At 48.7% G+C, this 15,657-nt stretch overlaps 1 protein-coding gene across 3 annotated transcripts in view; it reads right to left on the bottom strand.

The window, feature by feature from the left end:
* Positions 1 to 702: 702 nt before the first annotated feature.
* Positions 703 to 15,657, bottom strand: part of DOK4 (docking protein 4) — a 59,592-nt gene continuing 44,637 nt past the window's right edge. The window contains exons 6-9 of one of the 3 annotated variants that reach the window (XM_081017063.1): positions 13,956 to 14,145; positions 8,313 to 8,454; positions 6,852 to 6,975; positions 703 to 3,862 (exon numbers count right to left, since the gene is read on the bottom strand). In XM_081017063.1, coding sequence (XP_080873189.1) covers positions 3,789 to 3,862; positions 6,852 to 6,975; positions 8,313 to 8,454; positions 13,956 to 14,145 — 530 coding nt within the window. In that variant the 3' untranslated portion in view covers positions 703 to 3,788. The remainder of the gene's footprint in view (positions 3,863 to 6,851; positions 6,976 to 8,312; positions 8,455 to 13,955; positions 14,146 to 15,657) is intronic. The other 2 variants (XM_081017061.1, XM_081017062.1) reach the window with 2 other exon arrangements.

Below are 15,657 nucleotides of genomic sequence, written 5' to 3'. Positions count from 1 at the left end.
TCATATAAAGCTGGAGCTGATGGGAGTTGTAGTCCAAAAAGTCTGGAGAGTTCCAGGTTTGGGAAAGGCTAGTTTAAGCCATGGGTGGGGAACATTTTGGGGGGTTAAGGGCTCATTTCTGTGGGGAATAATTGGGACACACACACACTGAGAGTGGGCAGGACAAGAGGCAAAAGTGGGCTGGTTGGGGGCAGACATTTTCTCTCCCCCATTCATAAACATGCATCCATGCATCTCCTCAACTTGCAAGACATGTGATGTGTGTAATTTGCTAATAATTAGGATCTGGGTTCTGTATAGCTCCATGATCATCACACCTCTCTACCTGGCCTCCTGGACTCTCCCCAGCCCACTTCCCTCATTGACTCTGCATCTCACCCTGAGTGTTTTTGCCTAGCTGGAATGTCCCCTTGAACATTGATGGTGTCTTTTGGTTACCAGAATGGAAGACAGACTGTGTAGGAACTAGTGTTCTTTATTAAGGTAAACGTTTTCATTCGTTGCTCTATTTTGCCTCTGGTCCTGCCCAATGCTGGCATGTGGCCCTCGGGATGGTTGCCCAGAACGGAATGTGGCCCTTGGGGTAAAAAAAGAGAAAAAAGTTTCCCCACCTCTGAACTCAGTAGTTCCTCTGCACATATGGAACACATTCTCTATGCTGGCAATGTTTTTTTGCAAAGCACTTTCCCAGCATGAAGAGAGGGATGCTATTTTGGAAGAAGTGAGCAGACATAAAAGAGAGCAGGAGACAGATAAAAGGAGGGAGGTGAGTGAGAGGCTCTGGATTGGGGTTCAGAATATCTAAAGGGCTGTCCCATGGAAGACAGAACAAGCTTGTTTTCTGCTGCTCCAGAGAGGAAGACCCAAACCACTGGAATCAAATGAAAATGCATTCTCATAAGAGAAAGGACCCCAAACTGTGCTGAGGTTAGGAATCCAGCAAATCTCAAGGAGAACTATGCTTAGAAAAAGCTACAGCCTGGGAGCCTCCTGCTGTTAATCTTTCTCCCATCAGCCTCAGCCAGCTTGACTAAGGAGTTTTAGTCCAGAAGTACCTGATAGGCTTGGAATGTCTCCCACCTGAAAGCTTAGAGTGCTGCTGCCAGCCAGTGTTGACAATTCTGAGTTAGATGGACTCAGTAAAAGGCAGTTTCCTATGTAATGGGCCAGTCACTGGGAATAGCTTTTACCAACAAAACTGAGCTCTGGGTTAGAAGGCTTCCAGGACATATCGCTACTACGGGCGAATATCTCCAGTGATCCCAAGTTTTGTGGGTCTCTCATCCAACTTCCCTGCCCTACTGGTACTTTGGCCTACTTTGAATTGGGAGTAATGTTGAAGCAAGGCTGCTTGGACATTTGCTGGTCCAATTCACAGGTGTCCTGGGAGATCTCTCCCGCTTTCAGATACAGACAAGATCCAAAAATACAGTTATTTACACACGCAGAGCACAAGATTGTAAGATGTTAACTCCAGTGCTATTTAAACAGGGTGGCGGGTGGGGGGGAGGGGAACCCAACAACAACACAAAACAACACAATACCAAGGTTTGTACTACAATAAAAAGAAGATAGCCCTTCTCAAAGTTATTCAATAAATAGTAAAACTAGAAAATCAATTGCTTCTTTAAAAAATTTCAGCATAGGAATAAAACCAGCCACTCTGTGAAAGTGTTTCACTAATTCCGCTTAAAATTTCTAAGTGGGCCAGGGCGGGTAGGTGGTTTTTTTGAGAGGTTGGGGGTAGTTGGGAAATACTAGGGACAAAAGAGTTGGGGAGGTAAGGAATAAACTCTGTTCCAGAGGTTGGCATTGGGCCTTTTGAACGGCAGGATTGGAGGACGGGAAACTGGATTGCCAACTGACCTGGTGCGTTCCTGTCAGCAGCCTGCTCTAGAGATGTCATCAGGTGAAGCACTTTAAAGCCTTGACGGAAGCACCATCACGAGCTAAGGCCTGCAGATCAGTTGCTATCCAGGGTAGAACAGCAAGGGCTAGTGGAAAAGTTGGCAACCCCATGGCTGCCCACCTTCAATGCTACTGCTGCTGTTTCCAGGACAGAGAAAGGAGCTGCTTACCCCAGTGGGTGGGTGAGGGGAGGCTTGGGAAAGCAAAGGCCTTGACGACCATTTGATTGTCTGCAGCCAGTCAAGTGAAGATTTGAACTGATTTCCATTCTTTAGAGAACACTTGGTGGGGGGCAGGTTGTGTGGAGGGTGGGGGCCCCTTAGGATGTAAAACCTACCAGAAAGCTTAACTTTGCTTTGTGGGCAGGCCAGCCTTCACTACAACTTCCATCAGGCCCAGTTAGCACAGCCTGATGGAAGTTGTAGTCCAAATCATCCGGAGGGCACCGGGTTGGTGAAGACTGGGGCAGGTCACTGGGGGTGGAACTAAGGGTGAGAGAAGCTTTCCTAGTGGAATGTAGCAAAGACAAGCCAATGGTAAACAAGGCAGCCCCAAATTATTTCAGCCCCGCCACCCGCAAACATCCATCGGGAACTGCCCTTGTCTGGGGGAGGCTTGTGCGTATAGTTCTATAATCTAGCACCCACGTTGGAAAAGGATGGTGAGCCCACCCCTTGCAGGCAATGAGCTGTCAATAAATATCCACAAGGAACAGCCGATGTGTGTACAGACTGAGTGAAACACCATCACTGCCTGCCCAGTGCAGACCTTCCGGGCCTTGCCTGCTTCAAGCAAGCAGCCCACACTGAGATAGAGAGAGAGAGAGCACACCTGTGACTCCCTCGGAAGGACGCTTGTGCAGAAGTCACAACCTGGAAAGGAAAGTGGCAGCTCCTTCTCATGAGACGTTGCCACAAAGGTCAACTGTGTGTGGTCAGCCTTTCAAAGAAGTGGAAACTAAGCTCTGTTTTCTTAGATCTGCAAATCTTCCCAAAGATTGTAGGGGGTTGGACTAGATGACCCTTGGGGGTGGTCCCTTCAAACTCCACAATTCTATGAAATCATTATTTTTTCAGGGGCAAACGCTTCTGTCGCCAGCAAAAGGACTGCTGTGGCACGGAAGGGTGGTTTTCTGGCCTCCCGAAGTCCAGCGAGAGAAAGGTTTTGCCAGGCTGTTCTGCAGAAAGTCCTGGGTCAGCAGCAATAAGCCCCACCTGCCGCAAGGAGACCCATGTGGCTTTTTTCCTCTGCTGCACAACCTGGTGCTTTGGCTACCATTCGGGAAGACTTTTTTCCGTCCGCCTGAAAGTTCTCCCCTTTGGACTCGTAGCCGCAGTCCCAACAGAAGAGAGGGAAAGGGCAACCCACCCCGCCGTCCGTTTAAAAATCTCACCAGGATGGCAAAGAAATGTGCATTCCTGTGGGGAGTGGGGGAATCTCTTGATATATAGAATATGCACAAGCAATATTATATATTTAAAATAGTTTTAACAATATATAGCTAGTCCTCCCCCTCACATCCAGGCTCTTCCTTCCATCCCAGGCCTGGTAGGAGTTTGCCTGTTTGGCTGAAGTTCCTTCCAGGCGGACAGGGCTCAGATCCTCTGCAATGAACATCCTCCATGGGGGCAGCCTCTGTGCAAACGTTGGACTCTCCCCCTGTAGCTGAAAAGCTGTCCCCAAACCCTTTCCGGAAAGGTGGGAGCAGGCACTGGACCACAAAATCTTCGGTGCTGAGCAACAGCACTTGTGGGCTGAGCTGGCCCTCTGCCCGGGTCTCTCCCTCCATCCAGGGCTGCATCACTGTGAAGCCGAGCTGGAGTCTTTGCTGTCGTTCTTCCCGCTTTTGGGAGCATTTGGCTTCAACAAGATGAAACGGTTCAAGAGGTCAGTCTCTGAGCTGGCCTGGGGCCCCGAGTACGAGTCACCTGTGGGCAGAGAGCAGACCTCGTCTCTGTTTGGAGAAATGCATTGGCGTTAAGAAGAAGGACATAAGAAGAGCCTGCTGGATCAGGCCCACGGCCCATCTAGTCCAGCATCCTGTCCTCGCAGCGGCTGATCTATGTCAAGCCAGCAAGCAGGATTCAAAGACAGGAGCACTTTCCTCTCCTGTGGCTTCCAGCAACTGGGATGCAGAAGCATCGCTGCCTCTGACTATGGAGGCAGAGCATAGCTATCACAACTAGTACCATCAATAGCCTCCTCCTCCATGAATGTGCCCAATGCTCCTTTAAAGCCATCTAAGGTGGTGGCCATCACTGCCTCCTGTGGGAGTGAGTTCCATAGGTTAACTATGAGCTATGTGAAGAAGTTCTTTCAACATTCAGTTTCCCTTTGTCCACTTTTTCACACACTTCTATCATGCTCCCTTCGCTACTCATCTTTTGTCTTTACTTAAAAAAAGCCCCCAAAATTGTCAACTTTCCTCATAGATGAGTTGCTCCATTCCCTTCATAATGTTAGTTGCCCTTCTCTGTTTGTTCATTTTCTAAAACTCTGCAACATCCTCTTACAGATGAGGCTACCAGAACCGCACAAAGTATTCCAAGCGCAAGTTGTGCCCTAGATTTGTACAGCAAATGATGATGGAAGTGAATCTGATCAACAAACCCATGTATGTTCTGACACAGCGGTTTCAATTTGACTGACAGGTCAGGCTATTTGACATAGCATAAGCTGTGACCCCAGAAGCCCCTGGCTTGAATCTCAGCTCTGCCGTGAATATTGGCTTATCTTACAGGCTCATTGCAAAAGTATCTGAGATGCAGATAATGTTAGTCCTATTCAGAGGAGACCCAGTCAAATTAGCAGGGGTGACTAACTTAGGTTCATTCATTTCAGTGGATCTGAGGCATTCAGAATGCTTCATGCACTACATAACTTTCAATTTTTTTAATGACTCATTATATTGTCATTTTAACCAGCCTTAGTCAACCTGGTGCCCTCCGACTGTTTCAGCCATGCTAGCTGGGGCTGATGGGAGTTGCAGTCCACAGCAGCTGGAGGCAGCAAGGTTGGCAAAGCCTGGTTTAAACACAGGCCATCTTTGATGCCTTTTTGTTGGTGTATTCTGATATTCTAAAAGAATTATGGCGTACACTTGTAAAACTGTCCGGGGAATTGTGGGCTAGAGAAGCACTATGTCATAGATGAATCGACCCACAAGATAGAGCACCATTTTGGCTGAAGGACGGCACAGAAACATCCCAAATAAAGACACAAATCCACTGGGCACAATCTTGCCAAAGTTTAAGCACTTTTTCCAGTCCCATTGATTTCAAGAGAGAGAGAGAGAGAGATTTAGAGATGAGCTCAAGGCCCCCTGTGCAAATCAATAGGGCTTAAAAGTGCTTAACTTGCTTTGGATTGTGGCCATGGTGTTTTAAGATGCCAATACAATATCTAACATAATTGACTGCAGAGCAGCATCAAAACATGACATTAAATGAGGGTTGCCCTGTCAGCTTTCTGATATCTAGAGGCATCCTAAATCCAGAAAAACCTCATTTGGCCATGAAGGTCACTGGGTGACCTTGAGCCTGCCACCGTCTTCCCTCAGCCCTCAGCCTGACCTACCTCACAGGGTTGTTGCTGGGAGATTAAATGAGGAGGCAGAGAACCATGTATGCCAACCTTGAGCAACTCAGAGAAGATGGTGAGCTACAAATGAAATGAATCAATGAATGGATACTATGCTGTATCGTTTATCTATGCTCTTCAATTATCTTTTTTTCTTAAATTGTTGAAATTGTGTCTGCTGCATACTTATACTTGGAACTGCTTTCATATCTATCAATACTAAGCAGACTATAAATGACTTAAATAAGAAACATGGCTTAGTGTGCAATCCTACACGTTTCCACTGAGGTGAGCCACTCACAGTCTGGCAGGACTTATTCCCAGGTACACCTGTGTGGCCGGGGTAGCCAGCCTGTGTCTTTTGGGGGGTTGCTGAACTCCTATCAGCCCCCAAAGCCACCATAGCCAATAGTTAGGGATGATGTGTGTTGTACGCTGGGAACGTCTGGAAAGCCACAGGCCAACCAAGATTGCAGCCTTATTTTACCTCTCTGCTTTCTTAGCTTCATATCCTGCCCTTCCACCGAAACAGAGCTCAGAGTGATTAACATAAAAGAACCCAAATAACATTAAAAATGTTAATCAGAGCTCATTTTAAAAATGGCACCGGTTAATACCTTTAAAGTTTTAAAAGGTGCAGGATGATTAAAGCAAAGCTGCCTTTCAGTGAAAACCTATTTACAAAAAGGTCTAAGCTCAGCGTTACAGATTTCAGGATCTACTCCAGATCACCACCAGAAGCAAAATTATTGTGCTGCTTTGCATGATGAAGAGCCCTGGAGGAAAGAAGTTAAGTTCCTTGAAAGCAAGGGAAGCAGGCTCTGATTCAACATGACACACGCAGAGCCCTTTTCAAAAAAGTGAAACTCCAACCACCAGTGATTTTGTAAGATCTCGAGAAAGCGAGATCTTAACTTTTTAAAAAGGGGCAGCTTTAATCCAGGGGTCACCAGTTGGCAGCTGAAAGGCTGGATCTGGCCTTAATCTACATACCCACCCACCCACCCACCCACCCACCCAGCAGCAACTGTACCAAATTTGAATCGCAAACCCTGAACACCAGCTGCAGCTCTATTAGCACACCCTTGGAATCTTTAGGGTCACAGAACAGAGGCGTAATGCAACGAGGTGCTTGTTGGAGCCAATGCAGGAGCTGGATTTGGGGAGATTTTCTTTTGGGGATGGGTGGGGGAGAGATAAGGAGAAACGGCTGACTCCCTGCACCCCCACCCCAAAGCCTACACAGCTCCAGAAACACACAAGTGCCTACAGATTTTGGGGGTGTGGGTGGGAGACAACAGGACAATTGAATTCTGGGGGAAGCCCAGATCTCCCCCCCCCCCCGCTATAGAGCAGAAACTCACCACTGTAGTTTGAGGATTCGGCAATGTTCTGCGAGCCGGTGATGTGGTGCCAGTAGGCACTGCGTGGCAACATGGTGGTTGGTGTGCAGGGGTAGGAGTAATGCTCTGTGCCCTTGTTCAACAGCTGGAAAAGAGGAGGGGGAGTGTAGATTTTAGGAATCAGAGTTGTGCACAGGGGAGAGATAGAATGGCAGGTAAGGAATGCTGCAGTCTGGGAAGTTGAGATAATAATACAGCCAACATTGGCAGGGGGTGGAAGCTGGAACAAATTACTGGGGTCTGGAAGGTGGTCCAGAACCCAATTATCTTTCATATGTTTTATGTAGGGACAGCCCATCCTGTTTCACTGCCTGAGGCAAAATGGAAAGGTGCTGCCCCTCTCAAAGCCTCATGAGACCTCAGGGGTGGGGGCACAGTTTTGCCAAGCTGGCCCCTCCAGTTGTTTTGGACTGCAATTCGCACCAGCTCATGGGATTTGTAGTCCAGGGGTCCCTTTACCTTTTACATCTGGAGGGCACCAGGTTGGCAAAGTCACCGTACATTTAAGGCACTACGGGACAGCTTTAAACTGCCATGGCTCCCCCCACAAGAATTCTGAGAGCTGTAGTTTGTAAAAAGGGAAGAGAGTTGCTAGGATCCCCTCCCAGAGCTATAATTCTCAGAGTAGCTTAACAATCAATCCCTGTTCAAAGGAACTGTCTGGGAATTGTAGCTCTGAGAGAGGATTAAGGGTCTCCTAACCATTCTCAGCACCCTCAACAAACTGCAGCTGTTTAGAGAGGCAGGATACTGCTTTAATGCATGGGGTGAATGTGGACTAACTGAACTTAAGTGTTTGGGCTGAGGTTTTAAAGGTGTCACAAGAGTCAAGGAATCTCCAGGCATCCCCTCAACTGCCGCCTGGGGGCAACCATTGCTGCAGTGGAGAGCTGGGAAGCAGAGCTCACTCTGTCAGCTCTGCTGTGACAGGCTAGCTGCTAGCCCCACCAGGCCTCCTCTCCTTTCAACAGCTGCCTCAGTGGGGAGAGATGGGAAGAAGGCGGCTTGTTCCATCAGTTTTCATCCAGTTCCTGGAACTGTTTAGAAATTGGTGCCTGAGTTTTGATTTGGATTTTCCTCTTCCTGTTCCTTTCCCTTCATTCTTTTAGCTTGTTAAGCACATGGGTAGGGATTGTACGGAAACTGCTCTGGGAGCCTTTGTGGCTGAGGGGCAAGCACAAATGCTCCAAAATAAAATAAACCAACCAACCAACCAACCAACCAACCAACCAACCAACCAACCTACCTCCCTTTCACACTTGCCTCTGTGCTGCAGCACGCTGAATGTGTACAGGTCTGTTTTTGCAAAGCACCAGCTGTTTTGGAGACACCCGCTTCCATATCCCCAGTGCCAAGGGATGGCTAAAGGCGATGAAAGCCCCCAACATCCCACATCCACCTCCCCTCCAGTCATGAGCTCACCCTCACATTCTTCTCCATCTCCAGAAGGACGCGCTTGTGCTGTTCAGCAATGGCTAAGGTGGCGCTGTGCACCCTCTGGTAGATCTGCTCACCCTCCTGGGTCTGAAAGGTATACAGGCCTTCGCCGGCGTCACACATCCTGCTAAGCAAAAGGGCAGCGACAGAGAGCAAGAGGTCAAAAGCGGGACCCCCGTGAAGGGGTGCACAAACCTCATACCAGCTGCTTCCACTCCATCGGTGCTGTTCATACTGTAGTTGTCCCGCCTCCCAAACTCACACTTGCACCGTTTACACCTCACTTCTGCATGGACTTCACAAACGTGTATGCTAACATCCCTTTCTCTCTGCCCCACTTGAAAATCCAGTACAAGAGCTTCACAAATACATTTTGCTTTTTGTATTGTTTTTGTGTTTGTTTACAGTTTTTTTTAATCCCACTCTTCAGATGGAAAAGGCTTACAAATGCCAATGTTAAGAGAGGCTCTGTCTTCAGGCTCGCAATCAAAAAGACATGGCACAAAAGGAAGAGGGATTGGGAGGGAGGAGGAAAAACACTTAGGAGCTATTTCTTAGTTACAGAGTTCTTGTAATGACCAGGTGGAATGGGAAGATTTCAAGTATGGAAGGAGCCAAAAGGATGCGCTTCAAGGGCTTGTGAGACTGTGGTCGTTTGCCAGAGCTCTCCTGTGCTCTGCTGAAGTTCAGTGCCTGCAACCAAAAGGTCCTTCCTACAAAGTGCCTTCTGAGCCCAAGCAACTGGTCCACGCCTGCCTGCTTCCACCAGCTCATCAACTCTGACAGGGCTACAATCCATTCCTTACCCATATGACAAGTGTGTGGAGCATGGAGTTGTGATCCTGTGTAACACACACAGGCTGCAATGAAGGTGCCCACTAATGCACCCCCAGAAAAGAGGCCACAGGAATGGCACATACTAACTTTTACATGCAAAGGTAGAATTAAGCAGAAATACATTTCATCTCACCCTACTGTGGAAGACAGTGACCTGGTGATCTGCTTAGCCTGCAGACCAGGGGCTTACTGGCCTCTCGGGTTCTCTCATCATAAAACTGGACTTGGACCAGGTAGTCATGCAAGTAGAGGATGTCTCCAAATAGAGGACTGTCCTCTAAATTAGGACACAAGGCCACCCTATATCCACTGTAATCCAAACACAATCCCATAGCAAACACTGCTCAGTGCTTTCTGAAACTGTAACTAAAACAATTCATTTGTTGTTACTTCTTACAACTCGGATTTAGAAGCCAGACGATAGATTGCACAAACAGGCAGTCTCTCAGATAGGAAATTGCACCTACTCAGCTCCTCCTTGGTCATTCTGCTGCCAAGTTAAACTAAGCTAAACCATGGTTTTGCTTAGCATATTGTCTGAATCTGGGCTCAGGTCCAGTTCTCCCCAACAAACTAGCTGTAAACCACATGGCAAACTTTGGTTACAGCTCATAGTTTGGCCAGAGAGAGCGAAACCACAAGTGTGTGTTCAGACAACACAAGCTTGAACTCTGACAGGCTAATCCAACAATGGTTTGGTGCAATGCAGCAGCAGCAAAAATGGCCAGGGAGGAACCAACAATCTGGCTGCAATCTCCTTTGTAGAAGTCCACACCTTTGCTCATCCATATTAAACCATGGCTTGGCTGAGTGTTTCATGAAAATGGGCCACAGGCTATTTGAAGAACCAAGGACAGCTGAAATTATTTTATGAAGTTGATTGGGGGTTTATAGAGACTGGTGATAGCAGAGTCCTTCCTCTTTTTGAGCCTGGTGCAGTTTCCACCAAGGCTGGGAGACTGGGAGCATCTTGAAGGCTCACTCAGTTGCTCCTTTGACCCTGCCCCCTCTCGTGAAAGCATTGCTCCTCTTCTGTTTTGGAGCTAACTACAGTTAGCACTATATCTGCCCCAGCATCTTCCCTAACCATAATCAGCATCAAACAACCGTTTGCAAATATGATTAGAAGCAGATCTGCAAATTGTGTGGCTTGGGCTAAGCATGATTAGCATTGACATCGGCACAGAGTATAGCTTGCTCTGAGGCAAACAGTTCCACTGAGCTGTATGTGCAAAGAACTGCAGCCTAGCATTTGCCCAAAGGTGCCCAGGGAGTCTGAAGGCCTCTCCAGACAACCTCTTTATTGAGCACTCATCCCGATTTGCTTGCACAAAGCTTATTTAGAGATTAGATTATATCGAACCTTTTTTGAGCTTTCCTTCTGATTTGTTTACGGCGAGGTTATATGAAAATGAATATTCATTCTGATTTGCTTGTGGGGTTTTTACACGCCTTTCCAGTAGTCATCCATTCTCCCCACACTATTCGATGCACTTCCCCATCACTTTCCAAACAGCACAAAGACTGTTTTTGACCAGACAGAAGTTTACAAAATTATGCATGGCATGGAGAAAGCGAATAGAGAAAAGTTTTCCTTCCTCTCTCATAATACTAGAATTCATGGACATCCAGATCCGCAGCAGATAAAACAAACTACGTCTTCATGCAGCACAGTATTAAACTATGGAACTCACTCCTGCAGGAGGCAGTAATGGCCACCAATTTGGGTGGCTTTAAATTGTACAAATTCATGGAGGAAAAGGCTATCAGTGGCTACCAGCCACAATGGTGGACTTCCTCTACTGTTAATGGTTGCATGTCTGATACCAGCTGCTGGAAACTTAGGAGGGAAGAGGGTTCTTGTGCTCAAATCCTGCTTGTGAGCTTCCCATGGGTGCATCTGGCTGGCCACTGTGGGAACAGGATGCTGGACTAGATGGGCCAATGGCCTGATCCTGCAGGCTGCTTTGATTTTCTTAGGTCCCCCCCCCCGCCCGCTTTTTAAGTGGATTTGTTGTGCTAGGGTGACAGAACACTTTAATCCATTTTAAACATGCAAACCTATAGTTCTGGTATGTGCTCGATTCCTTCCTGCAAAGCAGTTGTGGAGCATGTGCCCGTACTGCCCTGGGCACAAGGCGCACCACAGCCGAGGAGGATGGACGGCCGTCTAGTCTCCTGCTCTCCTCCCCACTGAGCTGTGGCCAGGAATAAGTGCCGCAGCTAAGGCACAGTTCCTTCTCGCTCCGAGCCAGGCTCCAATGAAGGAGCCTGCTGTGGGGGAGGCTGTTTGCACCCCCCCACACACAAAATTGTGCCTGGGGCCACAGCCCCCACCCATACTTTGCCTCTGCTGCAAAGTTCCAACAGTCTGGAGGCACTCTGATGCAACAGTATTGCACCTGGATAAATCTTTTGAATGGGTTGTGAATTATCCCTCTATGGCAAAGATCTGAGATCCTCCCACACCGGGAAAGAAAGAGGTGAATGGGACCTCTGCCTGGCTTGGGAGTTTTTCATCCTTATAGTATAGTGGGTGGGTTATTCCCCTTCTCCCCCACTACCCTGCCAAAGAAACAAACAGCTTTATTGTCAGAACAGGCTGTTCCACAGCCTCAGAGCAGGGTGGGACGGGGCTTGTTGGAAGAGTTCCTCTAATCTCTCTATAAAAGCCAGGCATAATGAGTCAGTGAAGGTCTGGGATAAAAGGGAAAGATCAAATTTCTTTCCTTTGTAGATGGTAATTAGCTGGAGTCGCTAAGAGGTGCAGACTGGGATGGTCTAAATCAATTTGCAAAGTTCACAAGGTAGGGAAAAGTCCGAGACTTTCTGGGAAAAGGCTTTTTGGGGTTTAAAATCCTACCATGGAGTGAGATGAGCAAATTACTGGGCTTCATTGCATGGCTGTAGTGGGGACTGCAGGGCTGTTCCTCCTGCCCCACCCACCCACAATCACTGCATGTGAAAATCCATCCATATGGATTCATGTCTGGCTGCACAGAGCACTTCTGGGAAGCAAGGTCCATACGGGGCCTCGGGGACATAGGAATCTACTGTACACATAGTCAGACCATTGGGCCCATCTAGATCAGTATTGCTGGCACTGACGGGCAACAGCTCTCTTGTGTTTCAGATCTTTCCCATCCCAGCTAGAGATGCCAGGGCTTAAATCTGGATCTTCTGCCACACCATCCAGTCAATTGGCATGGCCAAGGGAGTGGAGGGGCTGTGGAAGAGCAAGCTCTCTCTACATGCATTCAGAAAGCATGTGTGAGGCACAACTTGGGGAGTGGAGTGTGCCCACTGCACCTCTGCCCTGAAGGATCAGGAAGTTCTGAAGGGGCTATGTGTGTTTGGATGAATGTGCTTAGAAGGCTTTTCAAGGTGGGCTTCCTGGTTGTGGTGAGACTTCAGTGCGTTCACATCCAAGACCACAGAGAACTGCTCTTCAGACTTTCCTGTTCATCATGGAAAGTCCAGGGTGGATGGTTGCAGTGGGTATGCCAAGCACACACAGGGACACAGGGCTGGTGCATATGCCGTCCATCTGTCCATCCTTTAGGGGAACTCTTTTCCCCTCACAGAGCTACAGTTCTTGGAATGGATTAATGATCAACCCCTCTTCCCAAGGAACTCTGGAAATTGTAGCTCTGTGTAGGTAAGGAGGCAAGCAGGTGGGGGCTGGCTGAAGGGAGATGGAGGTTGCTGAGGCAATGCCCCATTCATCCAAATGGACCAGCCTCTGCTATGCACTTTGGGGGCGGGGGGTGGGGAATCTACACAGACTTGACTTCTTCCCTTTTTTCCTGCTTTCCTTTTAGTACAGTAAGTCCTGCCAGTCTCTCCCGAGGCTTTATGGAGATCTTGATTATGTACCAGTAAAATATCCATGTGGAAAACATCAGCTTGGAAAATGCCTTTGGAATAGATTCAGTGTTTTGGGGATTTCCCTCTCAGAAAATCCTTGGGGAAAGCTGAAATCATGGGAAGACCTGACCCACTCCGAATGCTGCCCAACCAGCCCCTCAGTGCCCCCCAGCCTTCCCTGTGGCCAGTTCCCTTCCCTTTCCAGCGGCTGTGGCCTAGTGGGCTGAGGCAAGTTGAAGGGAGAGAGAGAACTGCACTTTGGGTTTTTCTTAGGCCCCAAAGCAGCCTTGCCCAATCCAGATGTTTTGGACTGCATCTCTCATCTGCCTCATCACTCCCACCCAGTTGCAAAGCCCAGCAACAACACTAACTGAAATAAGCATGCCCTTAGCAGCTCCAGAGAACTACATGTGGTAACAATCCACTGTCTGCCTCATTTTTATGACTCTTACCACCTTATATCCATTTCTGACCAGTTTCAGTCTCAGCAGGTCATTATAAGAACTTTGTAAGGAGTGGTGCCTGGATTTCTTTTCCCCTTCTCCCTCCCCAGCCGCTTTCCTTTTGTAACTTGCCTTTCAGATTGCAAAAGCCTTGCATTTTGTTGATCTGCAAGCAATTCTGGCAGCCTCTTTTTGCTAAAGCATGGGGTACAAACCTTGAAAAGAAACAAATAAATAAGAAATCCCACCTCTTTCACAAAAACCTCGAGATCTCTCCCTACAGGTAGGTTAAGCTGAAATACTGTGGATGGCCCTAAGTCATCTAATGTGATGCGCTTCACAGTGCCAATTCTCAGTGGTGATGGCCACTGTGCAGAGTTGGACTGATACTTTAAATTATTCTCAAGTTTCAGAACACACACACTCCCACAACCAGCATGGTGCTGCAAGCCCTCTGGGTCACACGTCCCTGCATGCATACCGGCCAGCCTCAAAGGTGAACCGCGTGGCATCTCGCCCGTAGCGTCGCAGCGAGCATAGGGGCCAGGAGACGAGCTTGACGCGGGGGTTGTGCATGTCCCAGAGGTAAATGTTCTCGTGTGTGATCTGCAACTTGCACTCGCCGTAGATGTCCAGGTTGGGGCAGGGCAGGAGGAAGACGTTGAAGCGATCTGCGGGGGAGAAAGGGGCGCTGCTGAGCCAGGCTTGCTGGCACCTTCTCTGCTTCACACCACCCCTTTGCCACCCTCCTAGCTGTCTCCTTCCCAATATTTTGCTTGAGCAACAGCAAAACTCACCAGTCTGCAACCTCTTGGGCTCAATGTTTATGGCTCCAATTAGCTGCCTCCTAAGCCTAACTGTAGCCTCGCCATGTACTCCCTGGCCACAATCTGCAGCTTAAACCCCAACACCACCTCTGTCCCACACTTCGACAGAGCTGCTGTTCGCTGCATCCCTATGCCCTGGTTCAGTGTCCAGGGCTTCCTCCAGGTATCTCTGCTCTTGCCCTGGGCAGCAGTGCCTGCAATGCCCATCTCAAGGAGCGGCTCTCTGCACTGTCACGTCTGGCTCCCTGCTTGTGGAATCCTCTCCCTAGAGGCACCAGGTAAAGGGACGCGGGTGGCACTGTGGGTAAAACCTAAGCGCCTAGGACTTGCCGATAGCATGGTCGGCGGTTCGAATCCCCGCGGCGGGGTGAGCTCCCGTCGTTCGGTCCCAGCTCCTGCCCACCTAGCAGTTCGAAAGCACCCTTAAGTGCAAGTAGATAAATAGGTACCGCTTTATAGCGGGAAGGTAAACGGCGTTTCCGTGTGCTGCTCTGGTGCCGGTTCGCCGGAGCAGCTTCGTCACGTTGGCCACGTGACCTGGAAGTATCTGCGGACAGCGCTGGCTCCCGGCCTCTAGAGTGAGATGAGTGCACAACCCTAGAGTCTGTCAAGACTGGCCCGTACGGGCAGGGGTACCTTTACCTTTACCTTTAGGCACCAGGTAAATACATTTCTCCCCCCCCCCCAGACTTTTCCCCAGGCTTTCAGCTATCTGGGACCTCCTACGGCAGGTGAGATTTTTCAGCCCTGCCTTTAAAAAAATGTGGATGAGTTTTAGATCGTCCTCTGTTTCATTTTAGGCTGGTTTCAAAGTATGGGTTATGTCTTTATTGCTTCAAGATAGGTAAAGGGTAAAGGGGACCCCTGACCATTAGGTCCAGTTGTGACCGACTCTAGGGTTGCGGCACTCATCTCGCTTTATTGGCCGAGGGAGCTGGCGTACAGCTTCCGGGTCATGTGGCCAGCATGACTAAGCTGCTTCTGGCGAACCAGAGCAGCACACGGAAACACCGTTTACCTTCCCGCCAGAGCGGTACCTATTTATCTACTTGCACTTTGATGTGCTTTCAAACTGCTAGGTTGGCAGGAGCAGGGACCGAGCAACGGGAGCTCACCCCGTTGCGGGTATTCAAACCGCTGACCTTCTGATCGGCAAGTCCTAGGCTCTGTGGTTTAATCCACAGCGCCACCCGCATCCCATTGCTTCAAGTTACTTTTGGTAAAAAAAAAGAGAGGGGAAAAAAGAACGGCTAATAAGATCAATAAATAATAACAGGCCATTTGTTTCTCCAGTCAGTCTTTCCACCACCCTCATTCCCCGGACACCCCACCACCATGGCAAATTCAGGACAGCCT

Source organism: Podarcis pityusensis (assembly GCF_964106645.2).
Source record: "Podarcis pityusensis genome assembly, chromosome: 8".
In the NCBI taxonomy this organism is placed as follows: domain Eukaryota; kingdom Metazoa; phylum Chordata; class Lepidosauria; order Squamata; family Lacertidae; genus Podarcis; species Podarcis pityusensis.
The sequence above is the reverse complement of the archived record's forward strand: the minus strand, read 5'-3'. Positions and strand labels throughout refer to the sequence as shown.